Source organism: Bufo bufo, chromosome 3 (genome assembly GCF_905171765.1).
Source record: "Bufo bufo chromosome 3, aBufBuf1.1, whole genome shotgun sequence".
In the NCBI taxonomy this organism is placed as follows: Eukaryota; Metazoa; Chordata; class Amphibia; order Anura; family Bufonidae; genus Bufo; species Bufo bufo.
Genome location: NC_053391.1, coordinates 4,313,277 through 4,338,501, shown reverse-complemented (window position 1 = coordinate 4,338,501; position 25,225 = coordinate 4,313,277). Strand labels below are relative to the sequence as shown.

The following is a 25,225-nucleotide window of genomic DNA, read 5'->3' as shown; positions in this document are numbered from 1 at the left end:
CGGAGTCCATATCAGTATAGGTGGTGGTCTGGGATAGTCAGAGATGTCTTATCAGTATACCTGGAGGTCTAGGTGAGTGAGGGGTAAATGTCTGTTTGCCTTGAAGTCTAGGCCAGTAAAGGAGTCCATATCAGTATAGGTGGTGGTCTAGGATAGTCAGAGATGTCCTATCAGTATACTTGGTGATCTAGGTGAGTGAGGGGGGTAAATGTCTAGTATATAGCTAATGAATTATCGAAGTGAGTCTTAGGTTCAGCACTCCTGATGATTTGGTGCAGTTAAAGGGTTAATGTCAGGGTCATAGCTGGGGTCACTCCGTTTTCAGTGACTCTTCTCCCTTTTTTTGCAGTATGATTGCGATTATCATCCTCCTTGTTGCCGCCCTTGCGCTCATCATCGGCCTCAGTGCTGCCGGTAAGTTCTGCCGTACACGGATGTGACCTTTTCTTTTGCACATTATCTGAACCATCAGATGCGGCAGTGACATGTAGACCTCACCCACCGCTTTCCTCCTCCAGGTAACAGCACCACTAATGACGTGACCACCGTTAACACTGTCGGAGAGATCGGTAAGGCTGCGATCCTTCCTTGCACTTTTACCCCTGATGCTAAAAAATCCAGTAATGTCCTCTGGGAGAAGGTGGGAGACACTGGGAATGTCTACAAATATGAGAACGGAAAGATTTCATTGACCGATCAGAACTCAAACTTCAAAAGTCGGACCTCGCTCTTCCTCACCCAGCTGTCTGCAGGCAATGCCTCCCTGACGTTAATCAATGTCCAGATGAATGACGCCGGCGTCTACAAGTGCACAATCACCAACTCTAACGGGCAAGGACAGAACACGCTGAGCCTCAGCGTCGGAGGTGAGAAGCATGTGGGACGGGAGCGTTCTCAGGGAGACGGGACTTATCTCCCCAGTGTCGACAATCTCAGGGTGCCTATAGGGCAGGGAGGCTCAACTTGTGGCCCTCCAGCTGTTGTAAAACTACAACTCCCACCATGCACTGCTGTAGGCTGATAGCTGTAGGCTGCCCAGGCATGATGGGAGTTGTAGTTTTGCAACAGCTGGAAGGCCGCAGGTTGAGCCTCTCTGCTATAGAGGAATGACACTCATGGGTCCTGTACTTTCTTACTTGATCCATCAAGGCCTCGTTTACATTTCCATTTATTTTCACATCAGTGAAAAAATTATTGCGCGTTCCATTCGTAATGTCTGTAAATCATCCGTGTTTGGTCCGTGTGTCCGTTTTTTACCCTCCGTGTGTCACTCATATTCAACGGACGCTGCTCAGCTGAAAATTAATTTCTAAAGCATCTCCTACCAGTGGTCAGTGACAATGACGTGCCTACGGTGTTTGGCACCCGGGGTGGGTACATTCTCTGCCCCCCCCAATACTTTAATTTTTTGTTACCCCTTCACAGTATTGTTGCCCTCATTGTACTACCTTCACAGTAGTTATGCCCTCTTTGTGCCCCTTCACAGTAATAATGTCCATTTTAATAGTAGTAATGCCCATTGTGCTAGTAATGCCCTCTGTGCCCCCTTCAAAGTAGAAATCCATATTGTGCCCCATCACAGTAATAATGCCCTCTGTGCCCCCTTCACAGTGATAATGCCCATTTTGCCTCCTTAATAATAGTAATGTCCACTGTGCTAGTAATGCCCTCTGTGCCCCCTTCATTGTAGAAATCCACATTGTGCCCCATCACAGTATTAATGCCCTCTGTGCCCCCTTCACAGTGATAATGCCCATTTTGCCCCCTTAATAGTAGTAATGCCCACTGTGCTAGTAATGCCCTCTGTGCCCCCTCCATAGTAGAAATTCACATTGTGCCCCGTCACAGTAATAATGTCCTCTATGCCCCCTTCATAGTAATAAAGCCCTCTGTGCCCCTTCCATAGTAATAAAGACCTCTGTGCCCCCTCCATAGTAATAAAGCCCTCTGTGCCCCCTCCATAGTAATAAAGCTCTATGTGCCCCCTCCAGAGTAATAAAGCCCTCTGTGCCCCCTCCATAGTAATAAAGTCCTCTGTGCCCCCTCCAGAGTAGTAAATGTCCTCTGTGCCCCCTCCATAGTAATAAAGACCTCTGTGCCCCCTCCATAGTAATAAAGCCCTCTGTGCCCCCCATAGTAATAAAACCCTCTGTGCCCCCTCCATTGTAATAAAGCCCTCTGTGCCCCCTCCAGAGTAATAAAGCCCTCTGTGCCCCCTCTATAGTAATAAAGTCCTCTGTGCCCCCTCTATAGTAATAAAGTCCTCTGTGCCCCCTCTATAGTAATAAAGCCCTCTTTGCCCCCTCTATAGTAATAAAGTCCTCTGTGCCCCCTCCAGAGTAATAAAGTCCTCTGTGCCCCGTCCATAGTAATAAAGACCTATGTGCCCCCTCCAGAGTAATAAAGCCCTCTGTGCCCCCTCCATAGTAATAAAACCCTCTGTGCCCCCTCCATTGTAATACAGTCCTCTGTGCCCCCTCCAGAGTAATAAAGTCCTCTGTGCCCCCTCCATAGTAATAAAGCCCTCTGTGCCCCTCCATAGTAATAAAACCCTCTGTGCCCCCTCCATAGTAATAAAGCCCTCTGTGCCCCCTCCATTGTAATACAGTCCTCTGTGCGCCCTCCAGAGTAATAAAGTCCTCTGTGCCCCCTCCAGAGTAATAAAGTCCTCTGTGCCCCCTCCATAGTAATAAAGCCTCCTGTGCCCCTTCCATAGTAATAAAGTCCTCTGTGCCCCCTCCATAGTAATAAAGCCTCCCGTGCCCCTTCCATAGTAATAAAGTCCTCTGTGCCCCCTCCATAGTAATAAAGCCCTCTGTGCTCCCTCCATAGTAATAAAGCCCTCTGTGTCCCCTCCAGAGTAATAAAGCCCTCTGTGTCTCCTCCAGAGTAATAAAGCCCTCTGTGTCCCCTCCAGAGTAATAAAGCCCTCTGTGCCTCCTCCAGAGTAATAAAGCCCTCTGTGCCCCCTCCAGAGTAATAAATCTCTCTGTGCCCCCTCCAGAGTAATAAAGTCCTTTGTGCCCCCTCCATAGTAATAAAGTCCTCTGTGCTCCCTCCATAGTAATAAAGCCCTCTGTGCCTCCTCCAGAGTAATAAAGCCCTCTGTGTCCCCTCCAGAGTAATAAAGCCCTCTGTGCCCCCTCCATAGTAATAAAGTCCTTTGTGCCCCCTCCATGGTAATAAAGCCCTCTGTGCCCCCTCCAGAGTAATAAAGCCCTCTGTGCCCCCTCCAGAGTAATAAAGTCCTCTGTGTCCCCTCCAGAGTAATAAAGCCCTCTGTGTCCCCTCCAGAGTAATAAAGTCCTCTGTGCCACCTCCATAGTAATAAAGTCCTCTGTGCCCCCTCCATAGTAATAAAGTCCTCTGTGCCCCCTCCATGGTAATAAAGCCCTCTGTGCCCGCTCCATAGTAATAAAGCCCTCTGTGCTCCCTCCATAGTAATAAAGCCCTCTGTGCCTCCTCCAGAGTAATAAAGCCCTCTGTGTCCCCTCCAGAGTAATAAAGCCCTCTGTGCCTCCTCCAGAGTAATAAAGCCCTCTGTGTCCCCTCCAGAGTAATAACGCCCTCTGTGCCTCCTACAGAGTAATAAAGCCCTCTGTGCCCCCTCCAGAGTAATAAAGCCCTCTGTGCCCCCTCCAGAGTAATAAAGTCCTTTGTGCCCCCTCCATAGTAATAAAGTCCTCTGTCCTCCCTCCATAGTAATAAAGCCCTCTGTGCCTCCTCCAGAGTAATAAAGCCCTCTGTGTCCCCTCCAGAGTAATAAAGTCCTCTGTGCCACCTCCATAGTAATAAAGTCCTCTGTGCCCCCTCCATAGTAATAAAGTCCTCTGTGCCACCTCCATGGTAATAAAGCCCTCTGTGCCCCCTCCAGAGTAATAAAGCCCTCTGTGCCCCCTCCAGAGTAATAAAGCCCTCTGTGCCCCCTCCAGAGTAATAAAGCCCTCTGTGCCCCCTCCATAGTAATAAAGCCTCCTGTGCCCCTTCCATAGTAATAAAGACCTCTGTGCCCCCTCCATAGTAATAAAGACCTCTGTGCTCCCTCCAGAGTAATAAAGCCCTCTGTGCCCCCTCCAGAGTAATAAAGTCCTCTGTGCTCCCTCCATAGTAATAAAGCCCTCTGTGCCTCCTCCAGAGTAATAAAGCCCTCTGTGTCCCCTCCAGAGTAATAAAGCCCTCTGTGCCTCCTCCAGAGTAATAAAGCCCTCTGTGTCCCCTCCAGAGTAATAAAGCCCTCTGTGCCTCCTCCAGAGTAATAAATCTCTCTGTGCCCCCTCCAGAGTAATAAATCTCTCTGTGCCCCCTCCAGAGTAATAAAGTCCTCTGTGCCCCCTCCAGAGTAATAAAGTCCTTTGTGCCCCCTCCATAGTAATAAAGTCCTCTGTGCTCCCTCCATAGTAATAAAGCCCTCTGTGCCTCCTCCAGAGTAATAAAGCCCTCTGTGTCCCCTCCAGAGTAATAAATTCCTCTGTGCCCCCTCCATGGTAATAAAGCCCTCTGTGCCCCCTCCAGAGTAATAAAGTCCTCTGTGTCCCCTCCATAGTAATAAAGCCCTCTGTGTCCCCTCCAGAGTAATAAAGCCCTCTGTGCCTCCTCCAGAGTAATAAAGCCCTCTGTGCCCCCTCCAGAGTAATAAAGCCCTCTGTGCCCCCTCCAGAGTAATAAAGTCCTCTGTGCCCCCTCCAGAGTAATAAAGCCCTCTGTGCTCCCTCCAGAGTAATAAAGTCCTCTTTACCTCCTTGTCCCGTTCCTGAAGCTCACAGTTCTCTCCCCTGCAGGCACAGATCGCTCTCCAGCACTGTGTGGGCGGAGCTTATGTAGATTTCGAGTCTGCAGGCTCCGCCCACACAGGCTGGCAGTGCGATCCGTGCCTGCAGGCTGAATGGTGGAGCGGGGAGGAGTCTTCCTGCTTCACCATTCTCTGCTCCGCCGGCCTGAAGGAGGGGAGGAGCGCATGGAGCGGAGCCGTGAGTGACAGGACGCAACTCCCTGCACTCCAGCAATCTGTATTGATGGAAGCGCTCATTGCTTCTGGCACCCCCCTGAGAGTCGGCACCTGGGGCGGACCACCCCCCACCCCTTAGCACCCAGACCCCCATATCAGAACTCAGACCAGACCTCTAGACCCCCATTAGACCTCAGACCAGGCCTTCAGACCCCCTTAGACCTCTAGACTCCCACTAGACCTCCAAATCCCCATATCTCACCTCCATTCGACCTCCAGACCCCCAATCACATCCCCATTAGACCTCCAGACCCCCAATCAGACCCCCATTAGACCTCTCCAGACCCCCATATCAGATCTCAGATCAGACTGTAAAATAAATAAATTAACTTACCTCTTCTGGCGCCACTCTCCCGGTCTTGGCTCTCTTCTTTTCTCGGGGCCCGTCACGTGACTGCCTGCAGCGTCAGGTCAAAGTGCGCTCTGCAAGACCTGACACTGCAGGCAGCCAGGACAGAGCAGTGAGGGTCCCGAGAAAAGCGAGCAGAAGGAGGGGCAAGTACAGCGCTCACAGTGCTTCACTCCTCCTCCTCCTGCAGACTAGTGAGCGCTTGCATAATGGAAGGGACTCACTAGTATTCCCTTTATAAGATGCACTAAGTATAGGAAAGACATGCTCAGGGCAGAGCTGTGTCCTAGTATCTACATATCTCTAAGGAAACCAAGTATCTTTAAACCACATTCGGTAGTTTCCTCCCGAACCACCCGAGCCTGGTGAATATAGCGCTCCGTTCGGCAGTTGAAGAAGACGAATTCCATACGAAATGCCAATAACTTTTTAAGATGATTCCCTTAACAAAGCATGCGAATCCCCAAACATCAGCCGAAGTCCAGAAGAAGGGTACAAATAGAACACTCTTTAATTAACACACACAGGCTTTTATGCAAGTTCCCATGCAAGGGGACATCCCACAGGGAGGGACACAGTATAGCCAATCAAGTACAATGGAAACATAAAACTCTTCCAGCATAAACATACAATGCCCTCCCCTAGTCCTGGAGATAATCAAGCCTGATAAAGTAACAACTTGATTATCTCTAGGCAGAAAAGTCACAGTTTCCCCCAATATCTGGAACACCCCTTTGTACATAAGGTATCCCCACAAATCATATGTCCCCTGATAGCCCCGATTTGGGTGATCAACATATTCAAATTTCACCCAGATCGGTTTAGGGGTTCTCAAAGAAACATGGAAGTCTTCTGTGACCGGTTCACCCTGGGTGGGCTGCCCAAAATAGTTCCATAAGTTTGGGTGTCTTTGCCGGTCACTTTAGAACAAGGGAAAAACGAATAAAGTACCGAATAGCGCTCTTCTAGCCATTTGGTACATATAGATCCAGCGTTCGGTAGTTACAACCACCGAATGGCATAGGAAGAAATATTGAAAGAAAAGGGGGATTTCTTCACAATATCATATAAGCTACAGTCAGGTCCATAAATATTGGGACATTGACACAATTCTAACATTTATGGCTCTATACAACAACACAATGGATTTAAAATGAAATGAACAAGATGTGCTTTACCTGCAGACTGTCAGCTTTAATTTGAGGGTATTTACATCCAAATCAGGTGAACGGTGCAGGAATTACAACAGTTTTCATATGTGCCTCCCACTTGTTAAGGGACCAAAAGTAATGGGACAATTGGTTTCCCAGCTGTTCCATGGCCAGGTGTGTGTTATTCCCTCATTATCCCAATTACAATGAGCAGATAAAAGGTCCAGAGGTCATTTCCAGTCTGCTATCTGCATTTGGAATCTGTTGCTGTCAACTCTCAAGATGAGATCCAAAGAGCTGTCACTATCAGTGAAGCCATCATTAGACTGAAAAACACCACAAACCCATCAGAGAGATAGCAAAAACATTAGGTATGGCCAAAACAACTGTTTGGAACATTCTTAAAAAGAAGGAACGCACCGATGAGCTCAGCAACACCAAAAGACCCAGAAGACCACGGAAAACAACTGTGGTGGAAACGAATAATTCTTTCTCTGGTGAAGAAAACACCCTTCACAACAGTTGGCCAGATCAAGAACACTCTCCAGGAGGTAGGTGTATGTGTGTCAATGTCAACAATCAAGAGAAGACTTCATCGCAACAAGATGTAAACCATTGGTGAGCCTCAAAAACAGGAAGGCCAGATTAGAGGTTGCCAAACGACATCTAAAAAAGCCTTCACAGTTCTAGAACATCATCCTATGGACAGATGAGACCAAGATCAACTTGTACCAGAGTGATTGGAAGAGAAGAGTATGAAGAAGGAAAGAAACTGCTCATGATCCTAAGCACACCACCTCATCAGTGAAGCATGGTGGTGGTAGTGTCATGGCGTGGGCATGTATAGCTGCCAATGGAACTGGTTCTCTTGTATTTATTGATGATGTGACTGCTGACAAAAGCAGCAGGATGGATTCTGAAGTGTTTCGGGGAATATTATCTGCTCATATTCAGCCAAATGCTTCAGAACTCATTGGACGGTGCTTCACAGTGCAGATGGACAATAACCCAAAGCATACTGCAAAAGCAACCAAAGAGTTTTTTAAGGGAAAGAAGTGGAATGTTATGCAATGGCCAAGTCAATCACCGGACCTGAATCCGATTGAGCATGCATTTCACTTGCTGAAGACAAAACTGAAGGGAAAATGCCACAAGAACAAGCAGGAACAGAAGACAGTTGCAGTAGAGGCCTGGCAGAGCATCACCAGGGATGAAACCCAGCGTCTGCGGATGTCTATGCGTTCCAGACTTTAGGCTGTAATTTACTGCAAAGGATTTGCAACCAAATATTAAAAAGTGAAAGTTTGATTTATGATTATTATTCTGTCCCATTACTTTTGGTTCCTTAACAAGTGGGAGGCACATATGCAAACTGTTGTAATTCCTACACCGTTCACCTGATTTGGATGTAAATAACCTCAAATTAAAGCTGACAGTCTACAGTTAAAGCACATCTTGTTCATTTTACTTGAAATCCATTGTGGTGGTATATAGAGCCAAAAATGTTAGAATTGTGTCGATGTCCCAATATTTATGGACCTGACTGTATGTACTATAGCTTCACCACATTGACATCTGCTCAGAAAGCTCATCTACATATCACTGCTTTATTCACAGACACAATATATGATTATACAGACACCAGTAATGTGTGTTATCTTATAAGTATAGGAAAGACATGCTAAGAGCAGAGCTGTGTCCTAGTATCTACATATCATATACTCTATGTACTATAGCTTCACTACACTGAGATCTGCTCAGAAAGCTCATCTACATATCACTGCTTTATTCACAGACACAATATATGATTATACAGACACCAGTAATGTGTGTTATCTTATAAGTATATAAAAGACATGCTGAGAGCAGAGCTGTGTCCTAGCATCTACATATCATATCACTATGTACTATAGCTTCACTACACTGAGATCTGCTCAGAAAGCTCACATCTACATATCACTGCTTTATTCACAGACACAATATATGATTATACAGACACCAGTAATGTGTGTTATCTTATAAGTATAGGAAAGACATGCTGAGAGCAGAGCTGTGTCCTAGCATCTACATATCATATCACTATGTACTATAGCTTCACCACACTGAGATCTGCTCAGAAAGCTCATCTACATATCACTGCTTTATTCACAGACACAATATATGATTATACAGACACCAGTAATATGTGATAGCTTATAAGTATAGAAAAAACAGACTTCTCTATGTGGTAAGGCTATATCTTGGTGATAAAGTGGACTATTCTGTATGTGGACGTCCCAGGAGAGACATGTTTTTAACTATATTAAAAGGAAGAATATTATTATATTACTATATTGAGAATAGTGTTTTGTTTTTTGCTAAAACCTATTACCTGTTTTTTCACAGACACAATCGATGATTATAAAGAAACCAGTGCTTTAAGTGGGCCAAAAGAGGTGCCGGTACTCTATTAGGCGCCGGTGCTCCCCCCCCCTGCACATCAGACCCCCCCATCACACACATATATATTAGTTCCTCTATGTACCAGTACAGTACCCCCCCCACCACCGCACATTCGTTCCTCTCTGTACCAGTACCCCCCTGCACATCAGACCCCCCCCCCCACTCATCACACACACACACATTAATTCCTCTCTGTACCAGTACCCCCCTGCCAGGGGGGTACTGGTACAGAGAGGAATTAATGTGTGTGTGTGTGTGATGAGGGGGGGGTCTGATGTGCAGGGGGGTACTGGTTCAGAGAGGAACGAATGTGCGGTGGTGGGGGGGGGGGGGTACTGGTACATAGAGGAACTAATATATATGTGTGTGATGGGGGGTCTGATGTGCAGAGGGGTACTGGTACAGAGAGGCACTAATGTGTGGTGGTGGTGGGGGGGGGGTACTGGTAAAGAGAGGAACTAATGTGTGTGATGAGGGGGGGGGGTCTGATGTGCAGGGGGGTACTGGTACAGAGAGGCACTAATGTGTGGTGGTGGTGGGGGGGGGGGGTACTGGTAAAGAGAGGAACTAATGTGTGTGATGAGGGGGGGGGGTCTGATGTGCAGGGGGGTACTGGTACAGAGAGGAACGAATGTGCGGTGGTGGGGGGGGGGGGTCCTGGTACATAGAGGAACTAATATATATGTGTGTGATGGGGGGGTCTGATGTGCAGGGGCCCCCTACACATCAGACCCACCCATCAGACACATATATATTAGTTCCTCTATGTACCAGTACCCCCCCCCCCCACCACCGCACATTCGTTCCTCTCTGTACCAGTACCCCCCTGCACATCAGACCCCCCCCCCCCCCTCATCACACACATTAATTCCTCTCTGTACCAGTACCCCCCTGCCAGGGGGGGGGGGTACTGGTACAGAGAGGAACTAATGTGTGTATGCCTGTCACTCACCAGTACTCTTCAGAAGTTGGATTCCAAAGCAAAGTCGATGTTCTTTGCTGCACCGTCCGACTCCTGACTCCAAGGAGGACCAGTCACTGGTCGCCGCACTGATCGCTCCTCAGTCACAGGCGCGCGGGAAGGAGTTGACGTCACCTAACGTGAGGTCAACTCCCTGCCTGCGCCAGCCTGAGCCGTACTCTGCAACGACCCGCCCCCCTCCACTAGCTGCCCAGCCAACGACATTAGGGAGGAGATACTGCCAGCTCTCCGCTGCGCTCCGGTACCGGAAACCCACGTACTGGGCGCACGGAGAGGTGCTGGTACTCTCCAGGGCAATTTTTGGAAGTGGCGGTACTGAGTACCGCCGCGTTCCGGCCCACTTCAAGCACTGAAAGAAACCACTAATATTTATTAGCTTTCTAAAAAAAACATTATACGATAAGAATAGACTTTTGTTATGGGATAAATATGGAAGAAAAAAATATCTGAACTAAAAAACTTCAAAGTCTCTCCTAAGATTCAAATCCAGGATCTCTACATACAAAACCAATAGCTTAACCTCTAGTTATATCATTACCACATAGAGATGTGTGTTTTTTCCTACTTATAAGATAACACACATGGTATCTGTATAATCAAACATTGTGTCTGTGAATAAAGCAGTGATATGTAGATGAGCTTTCTGAGCAGATCTCAGTGTGGTTAAGCTATAGTACATAGTGTATATGATATGTAGATGCTAGGACACAGCTCTGACCTCAGCATGTCTTTCCTATACTTATAAGGTATCACACATTATTGGTGTCTGTATATTCATATATTGTGTCTGTTAATAAAGCAGTGATATGTAGATGAGCTTTCTGAGTAGATATCAGTGTGGTGAAGCTATAGTACAAAGTATATATGATATGTAGATGCTAGGACACAGCTCTGGCCTCAGCATGTCTTTCCTATACTTATAAGATAACACATATTACTGGTGTCTGTATAATCATATATTGTGTCTGTGAATAAAGCAGTGATATGTAGATTAGTTTTCTGAGCAGATCTCAGTGTGGTGAAGCTATAGTACATAGTGTATATGATATGTAGATGAGCTTTCTGAGCAGAACTCAGTGTGGTGTAGCTATAGTACATAGTGTATATGATATGTAGATGAGCTTTCTGAGCAGATCTCAGTGTGGTGAAGCTATAGTACATAGTGTATATGATATGTAGATGCTAGGACACAGCTCTGGCCTCAGCATGTCTTTCCTATACTTATAAGGTATCACATATTACTGGTGTCTGTATAATCATATATTGTGTCTGTGAATAAAGCAGTGATATGTAGATTAGTTTTCTGAGCAGATCTCAGTGTGGTGAAGCTATAGTGCATAGTGTATATGATATTTAGATGAGCTTTCTGAGCAGAACTCAGTGTGGTGTAGCTATAGTACATAGTGTATATGATATGTAGATTAGGTTTCGGAGCAGATCTCAGTGTGTTGAAGTTATAGTACATAGAGTAGATGATATGTAGACGCTAGGACACAGCTCTGCCCTCAGCCTGATGGCTAGCCCTGTCATTCAAGTTAAGGGGGCATGTGCATAGCACAGGGCGTGTTACAGAGCAGTGCTCAGATGATTCCGCCCTGCCTCCTGGTGCTCCAATTGTTCATTTGCATATGAATAAAAACACACATTTCTCTGCAGCCGTTTATGATACAGACAAAAGAAATGTATAGTTTTAATCAGCAGGATGCACACTACCAGGCAATATGTCTGGTTTAATAAGGTTCATCCTAGTGACAGAACCGCTTTAAAACAGAGCCTGCAAAGTGGAGGAGGACGCACTGCGCATGCATGGTCGCCTTCCATTCATTTATATGGAAACGCTGGCTCAGATATTTCAGTCAGTCCCACAGAAGTAAAAGGAACAGTGGGTGCACTTGCGCGGTGCGCTTCCCATTAATCTCAATGGTACAATGCTCCCATAGGAATGAATGGAGGGCGGCCACGAATGCACTGTGCACCCTCCTTCACTTTGTGAGCTCCCGTACCTGTCAGACATTGGCGGCATATCCTAGTGATATGACCCCAATGTCTGAGGTGAGACAACCACCTTGGTAGATGGTGATGAGTTCGAAACCGGGTACAAAAACTTCAAAAATAGAGGCAGCGCTTGGGGATACCCCCTTTATCTTCATACACAGCCATATATAGAGTCAGAGCAGGGACTCCTAAGCTATGTATGGAGTCAGAGCAGGGACTCCTAAGCTATGTATAGAGTCAGAGCAGGGACTCCTAAGCTATGTATAGAGTCAGAGCAGGGACTCCTAAGCTATGTATAGAGTCAGAGCAGGGACTTCTAAGCTATGTATGGAGTCAGAGCAGGGACTCCTAAGCTATGTATAGAGTCAGAGCAGGGACTCCTAAGATATGTATGGAGTCAGAGCAGGGACTCCTAAGCTATGTATAGAGTCAGAGCAGGGACTCCTAAGCTATGTATAGAGTCAGAGAAGGGACTCCTAAGCTATGTATAGAGTCAGAGTAGGGACTCCTAAGCTATGTATAGAGTCAGAGCAGAGACTCCTAAGCTATGTATAGAGTCAGAGCAGGGACTCCTAAGCTATGTATAGAGTCAGAGCAGGGACTCCTAAGCTATGTATGGAGTCAGAGCAGGGACTCCTAAGCTATGTATGGAGTCAGAGCAGGGACTCCTAAGCTATGTATGGAGTCAGAGCAGGGACTCCTAAGCTATGTATATAGTCAGAGCAGGGATTCCTAAGCTAAGTATGGAGTCAGAGCAGGGACTCGGTCACGCTTGTGTGTGGGAGAAAAACACCACACCGAGCATAGGAGGGAAAGTGGATACCGGAATAAGGCCTGGAAACTAGGGAAGGAAGATGGACACCTCCTAGAGAAAACCCTAACTCCAGTCCTGACAGACTACCATTATGAACAGGCCCCAAAGGTAGACAAGTTCATACACCGGATACCTAGAATCCTATCTCACCCTATAGGACCCTGGAACTAATATCAGTACTGAGTCTACTTGTTCCTCCAAAGAGAAGGATGAACAGGAGTCTCCTTCAGGCCTAAAGACAAACAACAGGAAAAGGCAACACACACATATATAAACAAAATACAAAAGGGGAAGAAAACACTTATCGTCAATGAAGCTTTAGTAGCACCAGGAACTCAGCCGAGAACCAAACACAAGCTAACCACAAGTCCAACAGAAGCTATAAACCGCAAAGCATAGTGGGAGAAACAACAATAAATAGAGAAGGTTAAATGACCACAAAAGAAGGTGTGGCAAGCACCAGAAACAACACAGATGTCATTTGATCCAAAAGGAAAACATGTTAGATCAAACCACGTGTTGCCAGTCTCACCAATCTCCTGCCACCTGTCGCGGGAACGTCCGTGACAGTACCCCCTCTTCTACGGGTGACCTCCGGGCACCCAGGACCAACCTTATCCGGATGAGACCTGTGAAAGGCTTTCACCAAACGACTGGCATTCACGTCAGATGCCGGTACCCACATCCTCTCCTGTGGTCCATAACCCTTCCAGTGAACAAGATACTGGAGATCTACAGAGAACTCGAGAGTCAATTATCTTGGCGATCTGGAATTCCAAACTGGCGTCCACCATGACAGGAGCGGGTGGCAAGGGGGAAGGCTCCAAAGGTTCAACATATGTCTTCAACAAAGATTTGTGAAACACATTATGAATTTTCAGGGCCTGAGGAAGTTCAAGACGAAAAGCTACAGGATTCACAATGGCAGTGATCTTATATGGACCAATAAACCTTGGACCCAATTTCCAAGAAGGAACCTTCAACTTAATGTTTGTTGTGGACATGCAGCGGACTTCTGGTGACATGAGCCATGGGATCCCTTTAAGATGTTATGAGAGTTTTTGTAGTGACACCAGTTGCATTTCTGCAACGAGGGACTGAGTCCTCCTATTATTTTTATTTTTTATTTTAAGCACTTATATAGCGCTACTATATTCTGCAGCGCTTTACAGACATTAGCATCCAACTATCTCCAATGGGGCTCACAATCTAAGGTCCCTATGTAGATGGTGTAGGTGGAACCCAGGTGTAGGAATGCCAGAGTGGTGTAAGGGTAGCCTAAAATGTCCCTTTAGGTGTGGATGTGCACTTGTCACGGTGCTCCTACCTGGATATCCCAGAACCCCCAGCGTTGTAGTCCGAAGCAGTGCAAATAGGGTGAATGGTTGAGGAATTTGTAGAATAAATTGAGTCCAGACTTTTACTGAAGTTGAAACAGCTTTACTTGAATAAACTTGCATCAGGGAACAATCTTCTAACTTTATCTTGGTTACCAGCAGGCTTTGGCAAAAGTTCTGGCAGGCAAACACATTAGACTCTGCTACATCTGTACTCTTTAGCTCTGCTGTGCTGACAGAATTAAATAGGAATTTTTCCTTTTCTGCTGTAGGCTGCAATTTAATTTATTGTAGTCTGACTATGTCTTTATCTTGATCTGTATCTTTGTCTTTACCCAGGGAATCTTTCTTCTTGTCTTCTGAAGCTTTTTGTCCTCTCTTGGTCCAGTCGAGCAGACAGTGCTCTGCTGGCTGGCACACAGCCTTCCCCTTGGAGGGGGTAAGCTAGACTAACTCTAACTAACTGAACTCCTCCCTCTCTAGAGCTAACACAGCCGCCATCTGCTGGTAGACCAGGTACATTACATGAACACAACCTTTGCAAGGGAATATAAATACACATTATGCAGGAACTGGTAATAGATGCACATGATGACACTGAATCAACCATAGAAGATAGTAGAGGGGCGTAAAAAGGTGGTAATGCCACTCTGGGGCATTACAGACAGCCACACAAAATCACCCACATTTAGGTCCGGACCATTCTTACATTTCCTGTCAGCCACATGTTTATACTTGTATTTGTTGCCCATATTCGTCAAGTTATTTAGAATTTTCCACCATTTAGGTGACTATGATGACGAAAAACGTTCCTCCTCAGGGATACCCGAAGTATCCGAACCAGAGAACGTGCCGAATTGCGGGTGAAACCCATATGCCCCAAAAAACGACGACTTACCAGTGGACTCCTGTCTACGATTGTTTATGGCAAACTCTGCCAAAGACAAAAAGGAAGACCACTCCTCCTGGTTCTCAGAGACAAAACATCTTAAGTAAGTCTCCAGACTCTGATTAGTGCGCTCCATCTGTCCGTTCGTCTTAGGATGAAAAGCAGAAGAAAAGGACAGTTCTACCTCCAGCCGAGTACAGAACGCCTTCCAGAATCTGGAGACCACGTCAGAGGGAATACCATGGAGTTTCACAATGTTGTCAACAAACAGTTGTGCAGGTGTTTTAGCATTAGGTATGCCTGGCAACGCTATAAAGTGCACCATTTTACTAAAACGATCAACTACCACCAGAATAACTGTCTTTCCTGAAGAATTAGGTAGATCTGTGATGAAGTCCATGGATAAGTGAGTCGAAGGTTTGGACGGGATGGGTAACGGAAGTAGATATCCGGAAGGCCAAGTATGTGTCACCTTAGCACGTGCACAGGTACTACAGACCGTCACTTAGTCCTTCACACACTTGCGCAACCCCAGCCACCAGAATCTACGAGAGATGAGGTCGGCAGTGGATCTACTCCCAGGGTGTCCCGTAAGAACCGTACAGTGATCCTCAAACATCTTGTAACGCAATTCTGATGGAACAAACTATTTCCCACAGGGGCAAGACTCCGATGCATCTCCCTGGGCCTCTAACACCGTCACCTCTAGGTCAGGGTATAGAGCGGATATCACCACCCCCTCCGACAATATCGGATTTGGATTTTCAAAATCACCACCTCTAGGAAAACTACGTGACAAGGCATCTGCCTTGACGTTCTTAACCCCAGGACGATAAGTGACAATGAAATTGTATCTGGTAAAAAACAACGACCATCTGGCCTGCCTTGGGTTCAGTCATTTTGCCGACTCCAGGTAAGCCAGGTTTTTGTGATCTGTGACACCGTGATCGGATGAATCGCCCCTTCCAACCAATGATGCCACCTCTCAAAAGCCAACTTAATGGCCAGCAACTCTCTGTTACCCACATTGTAATTTCTCTTTGCGGAAGAGAGTTTTTTAGAGAAAAATGCACATGGTCGCCATTTACCAGGTGACGGGCCCTGCGATTAGACTGCTCATACCCCCACCTCGGACGCGTCCACCTCCACAATGAAAGGTTGTGATACATCCGGCTGCACAATATAGGGGCAGAAGATAAGCACTACTTAATCGCAGAAAAGGCTCGCAACGCCGAATCAGACCACACTGAGACATCCGTCCCTTTCTTAGTCATGTCAGTTAAGGGTTTTACTATTGTCGATTAGTTCTGAATACATTTTCGATAATAGTTGGTGAACTCCAAAAAACGCATAAGAGCTTTCAGATTTTCGGGTTGATGCCAGTCCAATACAGCACAGACTTTCTCTGAATCCATTCGAAAACCTGAAGATGACAGCAGGTAGCCCAAGAACTGCACCTCGTGTACCGCAAAAACACACTTCTTCAATTTTGCATACAATTTATTATCTCTTAGGATCTGTAACACCTGTCTAACGTGATCCTGATGTGTTTCCACGTCTGAAGAATAAATTAGTATGTCATCTAAATACACGACTACAAACCTTCCCACCAGGTGATGAAAAATGGCATTCACAAAATGCTGGAAAACCGCAGGAGCATTGGTCAATCCAAAAGGCATGACCAGGTTCTCAAAGTGCCCCTCAGGAGTATTGAAGGCCGTCTTCCATTCATCCCCTTCCTTGATCCTGACCAGATTATATTCCCCCCTTAAGTACAACTTGGAGAACACCTTGGCACCAATAATCTGGTTAAACAAATCGGGAATCAAAGGAAGATGGTAAGGATCACAGACAGTAATCCGATTGAGTTCACGGAAATCCAGACATGGCCTAAGACCTCCGTCCTTTTTTTTTTAACAAAGAAAAACCCTGCAGCCACTGGAGACTTGGAAGGTCTTATGTGTCCATTAGCCAAACTCTCGGTAATATACTCTCTCATGGCCAGTCTTTCAGGTCCAGAAAGGTTATACAATCTAGATTTGGACAACTTAACTCCGGGAATAAGGTTGATAGGACAATCATATTCCCTATGCGGAGGTAAATCCTGGCATCCACTCAAAATATGTCGGTGAAATCAGATATAAAAGAGGGTAATGTGTTAGTAGTTAAAACAGAAAAAGATGTGTTCAGACAATTGTCAGTGCAATAATCGCCCCAATCCAGAATCTTTCTCACTTGACAATTGATGGTTGGATTGTGCTTGCTCAACCACGGTAAATCCAGAACCACCGATGCAGGGAGACCCTCCAACACAAAACACGAGATGAATTCCTGATGAAAGTCACCCATTCTTAATCGGATGTCATGCACCATCTGAGACAAACACTTCTGAGCTAGAGGTGCAGAATCAATAGCAAAAACGGAAATGTTTTTCTCTAATGCACTTGGAGACAAACCGTGCATATGGAGGAACTGAGCATCAATCAGGTTCACCCCTGCCCCGCTGTCGATAAACACCTCAATCCCCACAGCCTTGGACTTTAGCGCCACTTCGGCAGCCAGGAGAAATCGGGTACTACCAGTCAAAGACAAATGCACATTTTCTGACTCTCCTCTCACCCCTCCAAGAGTCAGATGGGAATTAGACGTACCCTTTTTTTTTCTTTTTAACGATGAATGCATGGACACACTCCGATAAAATGTCCCTTCTGTCCGCAGAAAACCACACTCCCTTCCTATTACCAGTATGCTTAAAAGCAGATCCAGGAGTAGCTCCCCCTAATTGCATGGGTTCGTCCCCAGACATAAACCTAGGAGTAGCTTCACCCAAAGTGTCAGAGGAAGACGATACATCATGTCCTGAGAGTGGGGGCCCCTAGATCTCTCTCTCAGGCGTCTATCAATGCTTACTGCAAGAGACATAGCGGCTTCCAGAGACTCAGGATTCTCATGAAAGACCAAAGCGTCCTTCAGCCTCTGATAATCCCTGACAAAGCTGAATACGGAGGGCAGGATCGTTCCACTCAGTATCCGTAGCCCACCTCCTAAACTCAGAGCAATAGATCTCCGCAGAACGCTCTGCCTGATGAAAGCCACGTAACTTTGTCTCAGCCAGGGAGGTCCGATCTGGGTCATCATAGATGAGACCCAGAGCTTTGAAAAATTCATCCACCGACCGGTGAGACTGCGATCCGGTCGGCAGAGAAAAAGCCCAAGACTGAGTGTCCCCTTTAAGCAACGAAATAACCACACCAACTCTCTGAATCTCATCCCCAGATGAGCGTGGACGTGGCCTAAAATACAGTTTGTACGCCTCCCTAAACAAAATGAAATTATCACTTCCCCCAGAGAATATGTCCGGGAGGGCAACTTTAAGCTCGAGACAGGCCTGGTAACCACCACCACTAGGACCAGCAGCCCGTGGTCTTTGGATCTGCGAGACGGTCGTGCGGAGGTCAGCTACTTCCAAAGACAGCCCATGCAGCTGACCGGCCAGTGCAGCAATAGGATCCACGGCTGCACACAAACAAACAAGAAAAAAAAAAAGGACGGTTTTGGCGGTTTATAATGTCACGCTCTAATGTGGGAGGGAAACACCACACCGAGGATAGGAGGGAAAGGGGAAAGGAGATAAGGCCTAAAAACGTGGGAAGGAAGATGGACACCTCCTAGTAAAACCCTAATCAAAGCCCTGACTGACTACCAGTATGAACAGACCTCAGAGGTAGGTGAGTGCATACACAGGAATACCTAGTGTCCTAACTCACCCTATAGGACCCTGGTACTAATGTCAGGACTGAGACAACATGTTCCTCCAAAAGGAAGGATGAACGGGAGTCTCCCTCAGGTCTAATGCAAAACAGCAAAGAAATGCAACACACAGAAAAGCCAAAAATACAAAGGGAAGGAAACACTTAACTTCCAAGAAGCTATGGCAGCACCAGGAACTCAGTCGAGATCCACACACCAGCTATCCACAGGTCCAACTGAAGCTATAAACCGCACAGCATTGTGGGAGAGACAACTCTAAATAGGCAAAGTTAAATGACCACAATAGCAACACCTGGAGGTTCAGGGTGCGGCCAGTACCAGAAACCAGACAGACACCTAATGATCCACAAGGTCAAACATGTCAAATCAAACCACATGTTGCCAGTCTCAAAGATCTCCTGCCACTCACTGTTGCGGGGAAGCTGCATGTCTCGGTACCTCCGTGACACCAGCATGCTGGTTCTCCTCCTATGCAGTACTGTGCTCTGTTCTGTCCACTTCCTCAGTCAGCAGGTAAGCAACAATGGAAGTTGTCTGGCAAAATTATTGCCAATAAACAAAAGATACCAATACCAGCAGTCTAAGCACTGATCACTACCATGTGTATTACTGTACTGCTGTGATCACTACTGTGTGTATTACTGTACTGCTATGATCACTACTGTGTGTATTACTGTACTGCTGTGATCACTACCATGTGTATTACTGTACTGCTGTGATCACTACTGTGTGTATTACTGTACTGCTATGATCACTACTGTGTGTATTACTGTACTGCTGTGATCACTACTGTGTGTATTACTGTACTGCTGTGATCACTACCATGTGTATTACTGTACTGCTGTGATCACTACTGTGTGTATTACTGTACTGCTATGATCACTACTGTGTGTATTACTGTACTGCTGTGATCACTACTGTGTGTATTACTGTACTGCTGTGATCACTACCGTGTGTATTACTGTACTGCTGTGATCACTACCGTGTGTATTACTGTACTGCTGTGATCACTACCGTGTGTATTACTGTACTGCTGTGATCATTCCTGTGTGTATTACTGTACTGCTGTGATTACTAATGTGTGTATTACTGTACTGCTGTGATCACTACTGTGTGTATTACTGTACTGCTGTGATCACTACTGTGTGTATTACTGTACTGCTGTGATCACTACCATGTGTATTACTGTACTGCTGTGATCACTACTGTGTGTATTACTGTACTGCTATGATCACTACTGTGTGTATTACTGTACTGCTGTGATCACTACTGTGTGTATTACTGTACTGCTGTGATCACTACTGTGTGTATTACTGTACTGCTGTGATCACTACCGTGTGTATTACTGTACTGCTGTGATCACTACCGTGTGTATTACTGTACTGCTGTGATCATTCCTGTGTGTATTACTGTACTGCTGTGATCACTAATGTGTGTATTACTGTACTGCTGTGATCACTACTGTGTGTATTACTATACTGCTGGGATCACTACTCTGTGTATTACTGTACTTCTGTGATCACTCCTGTGTGTATTACTGTACTGCTGTGATCACTAATGTGTGTATTACTGTACTGCTGTGATCACTACTGTGTGTATTACTGTACTGCTGTGATCACTACTATGTGTATTACTGTACTGCTGTGATAACTACTGTGTATATTACTGTACTGCTGTGATCACTAATGTGTATATTACTGTACTGCTGTGATCACTCCTGTGTGTATTACTGTACTGCTGTGATCACTACTGTGTGTATTACTGTACTGCTGTGATCACTACTGTGTGTATTACTGTACTGCTGTGATCACTAATTTGTGTATTATTGTACTGCTGTGATCACTACCGTGTGCATTACTGTACTGCTGTGATCACTAATGTGTGTATTACTGTACTGCTGTGATCACTAATGTGTGTATTACTGTACTGCTGTGATCACTAATTTGTGTATTATTGTACTGCTGTGATCACTACCGTGTGCATTACTGTACTGCTGTGATCACTAATGTGTGTATTACTGTACTGCTGTGATCACTAATGTGTGTATTACTGTACTGCTGTGATCACTACTGTGTGTATTACTGTACTGCTGTGATCACTACTGTGTGTATTACTGTACTGCTGTGATCGCTACTGTGTGTATTACTGTACTGCTGTGATCACTACTGTGTGTATTACTGTACTGCTATGATCACTACTGTGTGTATTACTGTACTGCTGTGATCACTACTGTGTGTATTACTGTACTGCTGGGATCACTAATGTGTGTATTACTGTACTGCTGTGATCACTACTGTGTGTATTACTGTACTGCTGTGATCGCTACTGTGTGTATTACTGTACTGCTATGATCACTACTGTGTGTATTACTGTACTGCTGTGATCACTACTGTGTGTATTACTGTACTGCTGGGATCACTACTCTGTGTATTACTGTACTTCTGTGATCACTCCTGTGTGTATTACTGTACTTCTGTGATCACTACTGTGTGTATTACTGTACTGCTGTGATCACTACTGTGTGTATTACTGTACTGCTGTGATCACTAATGTGTGTATTACTGTACTGCTGTGATCACTACTCTGTGTATTACTGTACTGCTGTGATCACGAATGTGTGTATTACTGTACTGCTGTGATCACTAATGTGTGTATTACTGTACTGCTGTGATCACTACTCTGTGTATTACTGTACTTCTGTGATCACTCCTGTGTGTATTACTGTACTGCTGTGATCACTAATGTGTGTATTACTATACTGCTGTAATCACTACCGTGTGTATTACTGTACTGCTGTGATCACTACTCTGTGTATTACTGTACTGCTGTGATCACTAATGTGTGTATTACTGTACTGTTGTGATCACTCCTGTGTGTATTACTGTACTGCTGTGATCACTACCGTGTGTATTACTTTACTGCTGTGATCACTACTGTGTGTATTACTCTACTGCTGTGATCACTAATGTGTGTATTACTGTACTGCTGTGATCACTACTCTGTGTATTACTGTACTGCTGTGATCACTACCGTGTGTATTACTCTACTGCTGTGATCACTAATGTGTGTATTACTGTACTGCTGTAATCACTACCGTGTGTATTACTATACTGCTGTGATCACTACTGTGTGTATTACTGTACTGCTGTGATCACTACTGTGTGTATTACTGTGTGCATTACTGTGTGTATTACTGTGTGTATTACTGCACTGCTGTGATCACTACTGTGTGTATTACTGCACTGCTGTGATCGCTATTCTATGTATTACTGTGTGCATTACTGTGTGTATTACTGTGTTCATTACTGTGTGTATTTTTTGTGTTTCTGTGTGCATGACTGTGCGTATTACTGTGTGTATTCCTTGTGCATGACTGTGCGTATTACTGTGTGTATTCCTTGTGCATGACTGTGTGTATTACTGTGTGCATTACTGCGCTCGTCCCCATACTGTGGCGCTTCACTGTCGATGATTTCACCCAGTGACTGCACGTTTTCATTCACACTTTTTCATTCACACATTTTCTCTGCAGCGTTTTCAGATGTGACGGTGACTAACATCTCACAGACCACCCTGCGTTGTGACTCCCCCAAATGGTACCCCAAACCCACCGTCAGCTGGCTGAACGTCTCCTCCGGACAGAACCTCGCCAGTGTCGTCACCGACTATGTGCCCAGTTTTAGCAGCATGGTCAGGGTGATCAGTGAATTCAGCAACGCAGAAAAAAATATACAGTTTAGGTGTGTGATAAGCAACAATGTCGCCCATGCTGAAGGAGACGCCATACTCACAGGTAATAAATAGGAGATTACATCACAGGTGTGTAATATGTGGCTGCTGACATCTCAGTAGTATAACATAAGGTTCATTACATCACAGATGAATAACATATAGCTGGAGACATCACAGGAGTATAATATGTGGTTGATGACATCACAGGAGTATAACATATAGCTGTAGACATCACAGGAGTATAATATGTGGTTGATGACATCACAGGAGTATAACATATAGCTGTAGACATCACAGGAGTATAATATGTGGTTGATGACATCACAGGAGTATAACATATAGCTGGAGACATCACAGGAGTATAATATGTGGTTGATGACATCACAGGAGTATAACATATAGCTGGAAACGTCACAGGAGTATAATATGTGGTTAATGACATCACAGGAGTATAACATATAGCTGGAGATATCACATGCGTATAATATGTGGTTGATGACATCACAGGAGTAGAACATACAGCTGGTGACATCACAGGAGTAGAACATATTAATGGTTACATCACAGAAGTATAACATATAGCTGATGACATCACAGGAGTATAACATAAGGTTCATTACATCACAGATGTATAACATATAGCTGGAGACATCACAGGAGTATAATATGTGGTTGATGACATCACAGGAGTATAACATATAGCTGTAGACATCACAGGAGTATAATATGTGGTTGATGACATCACAGGAGTATAACATATAGCTGTAGACATCACAGGAGTATAATATGTGGTTGATGACATCACAGGAGTATAACATATAGCTGGAGACATCACAGGAGTATAATATGTGGTTGATGACATCACAGGAGTATAACATATAGCTGGAAACGTCACAGGAGTATAATATGTGGTTAATGACATCACAGGAGTATAACATATAGCTGGAGATATCACATGCGTATAATATGTGGTTGATGACATCACAGGAGTAGAACATACAGCTGGTGACATCACAGGAGTAGAACATATTAATGGTTACATGACAGAAGTATAACATATAGCTGATGACATCACAGGAGTATAACATAAGGTTCATTACATCACAGATGTATAACATATAGCTGGAGACATCACAGGAGTATAATATGTGGTTGATGACATCACAGGAGTATAACATATAGCTGTAGACATCACAGGAGTATAATATGTGGTTGATGACATCACAGGAGTATAACATATAGCTGGAGACATCACAGGAGTATAATATGTGGTTGATGACATCACAGGAGTATAACATATAGCTGGAGACGTCACAGGAGTATAATATGTGGTTAATGACATCACAGGAGTATAACATATAGCTGGAGATATCACATGAGTATAATATGTGGTTGATGACATCACAGGAGTAGAACATACAGCTGGTGACATCACAGGAGTAGAACATATTAATGGTTACATGACAGAAGTATAACATATAGCTGATGACATCACAGGAGTATAACATATAGCTGATGACATCACAGGTGTATAACATATAGCTGATGACATCACAGGTGTATAATATGTGGTTGATGACATCACAGGAGTATAACATATAGCTGTAGACATCACAGGAGTATAATATGTGGTTGATGACATCACAGGAGTATAACATATAGCTGATGACATCACAGGTGTATAACATATAGCTGATGACATCACAGGTGTATAACATATGGTTGGTGACATCACAGGAAAATAACATATGGTTGATGACATCACAGGAGTATAACATATAGCTGGTGACATCACAGTAGTATTGCATACAGCTAGTGACGTCACAGGAGTATAACATATACCTGGTGACATCACACAAGTATAACATATAGCTGCTGACATCACAAGAAAATAACATACAGCTGGTGACATCACAGGAGTATAACATATAGCTGATGACACCACAAGAGTATTACATATGGCTGGTGACATCACAGGAGTATAAAATATAGCTAATGACATCACAGGAGTACAACATATAGTAGCTGGTGACATCACAGGAGTATAACATATAGTAGCTGGTGACATCACACGAGTATAACATATAGTAGCTGGTGACATCACACGAGTATAACATATAGTAGCTGGTGACATCACACGAGTATAAAATGCGGGTGATGACATCACAGGAGTATAACATATGGCTGATGACATCACATGAGTGTAACATATAGCTGGTGACATTACAGGAGTATATTATGTGGCTGATCGCATCACATTGACCATTGTCTCGCTGTGTCTGTCTCTGATGGGTTTTATCTTGCAGATTACGGCCTGCTGACAGAGTCCCGGCTGGTGGTGTTGAGTTCAGCCCGGATCTCGTCCCCTTCCCTTCTTCTCCTGGGCTTCCTCATCCTGACCTTCCATCTTGGAGATGTGAACTTGTAGACATCTCCCTTTACTACCAGGTAAGGTCCACGCACTGCTCTGCTCCAGTTCTCCGGCCCGGAGGGTCTGTGCCCAGAGGTGCCACAAAAGTGGAGCAAGTCCTGAGCGAAATCCCCAAATATTGTCCCAGCAACTCAGAGGACTGCAGGGGTGACCGGGACTGAGGCCATAAGTACAATGTGTCCTCCACACAGAGAAAAGTAACGCTGTACATGCATAATACTGCTATACCAGGACCGGATATTACCACCATATAGTGATGACATATTACCACCCTATAGTGATGACATATTACCACCATATAGTAATTACATATTACCACCATATAGT

General features: G+C 45.0%; 1 protein-coding gene across 1 annotated transcript; it reads left to right on the top strand.

The window, feature by feature from the left end:
* The first annotated feature begins 350 nt into the window (after positions 1-350).
* VTCN1 (V-set domain containing T cell activation inhibitor 1) lies at positions 351-24,895 on the top strand. The gene is made up of 4 exons (XM_040421715.1): positions 351-414; positions 519-866; positions 22,268-22,528; positions 24,774-24,895. Exons 1-4 carry the CDS (start codon positions 351-353, stop codon positions 24,893-24,895), a joined length of 795 nt encoding a protein of 264 aa, XP_040277649.1.
* Positions 24,896-25,225: the final 330 nt, after the last annotated feature.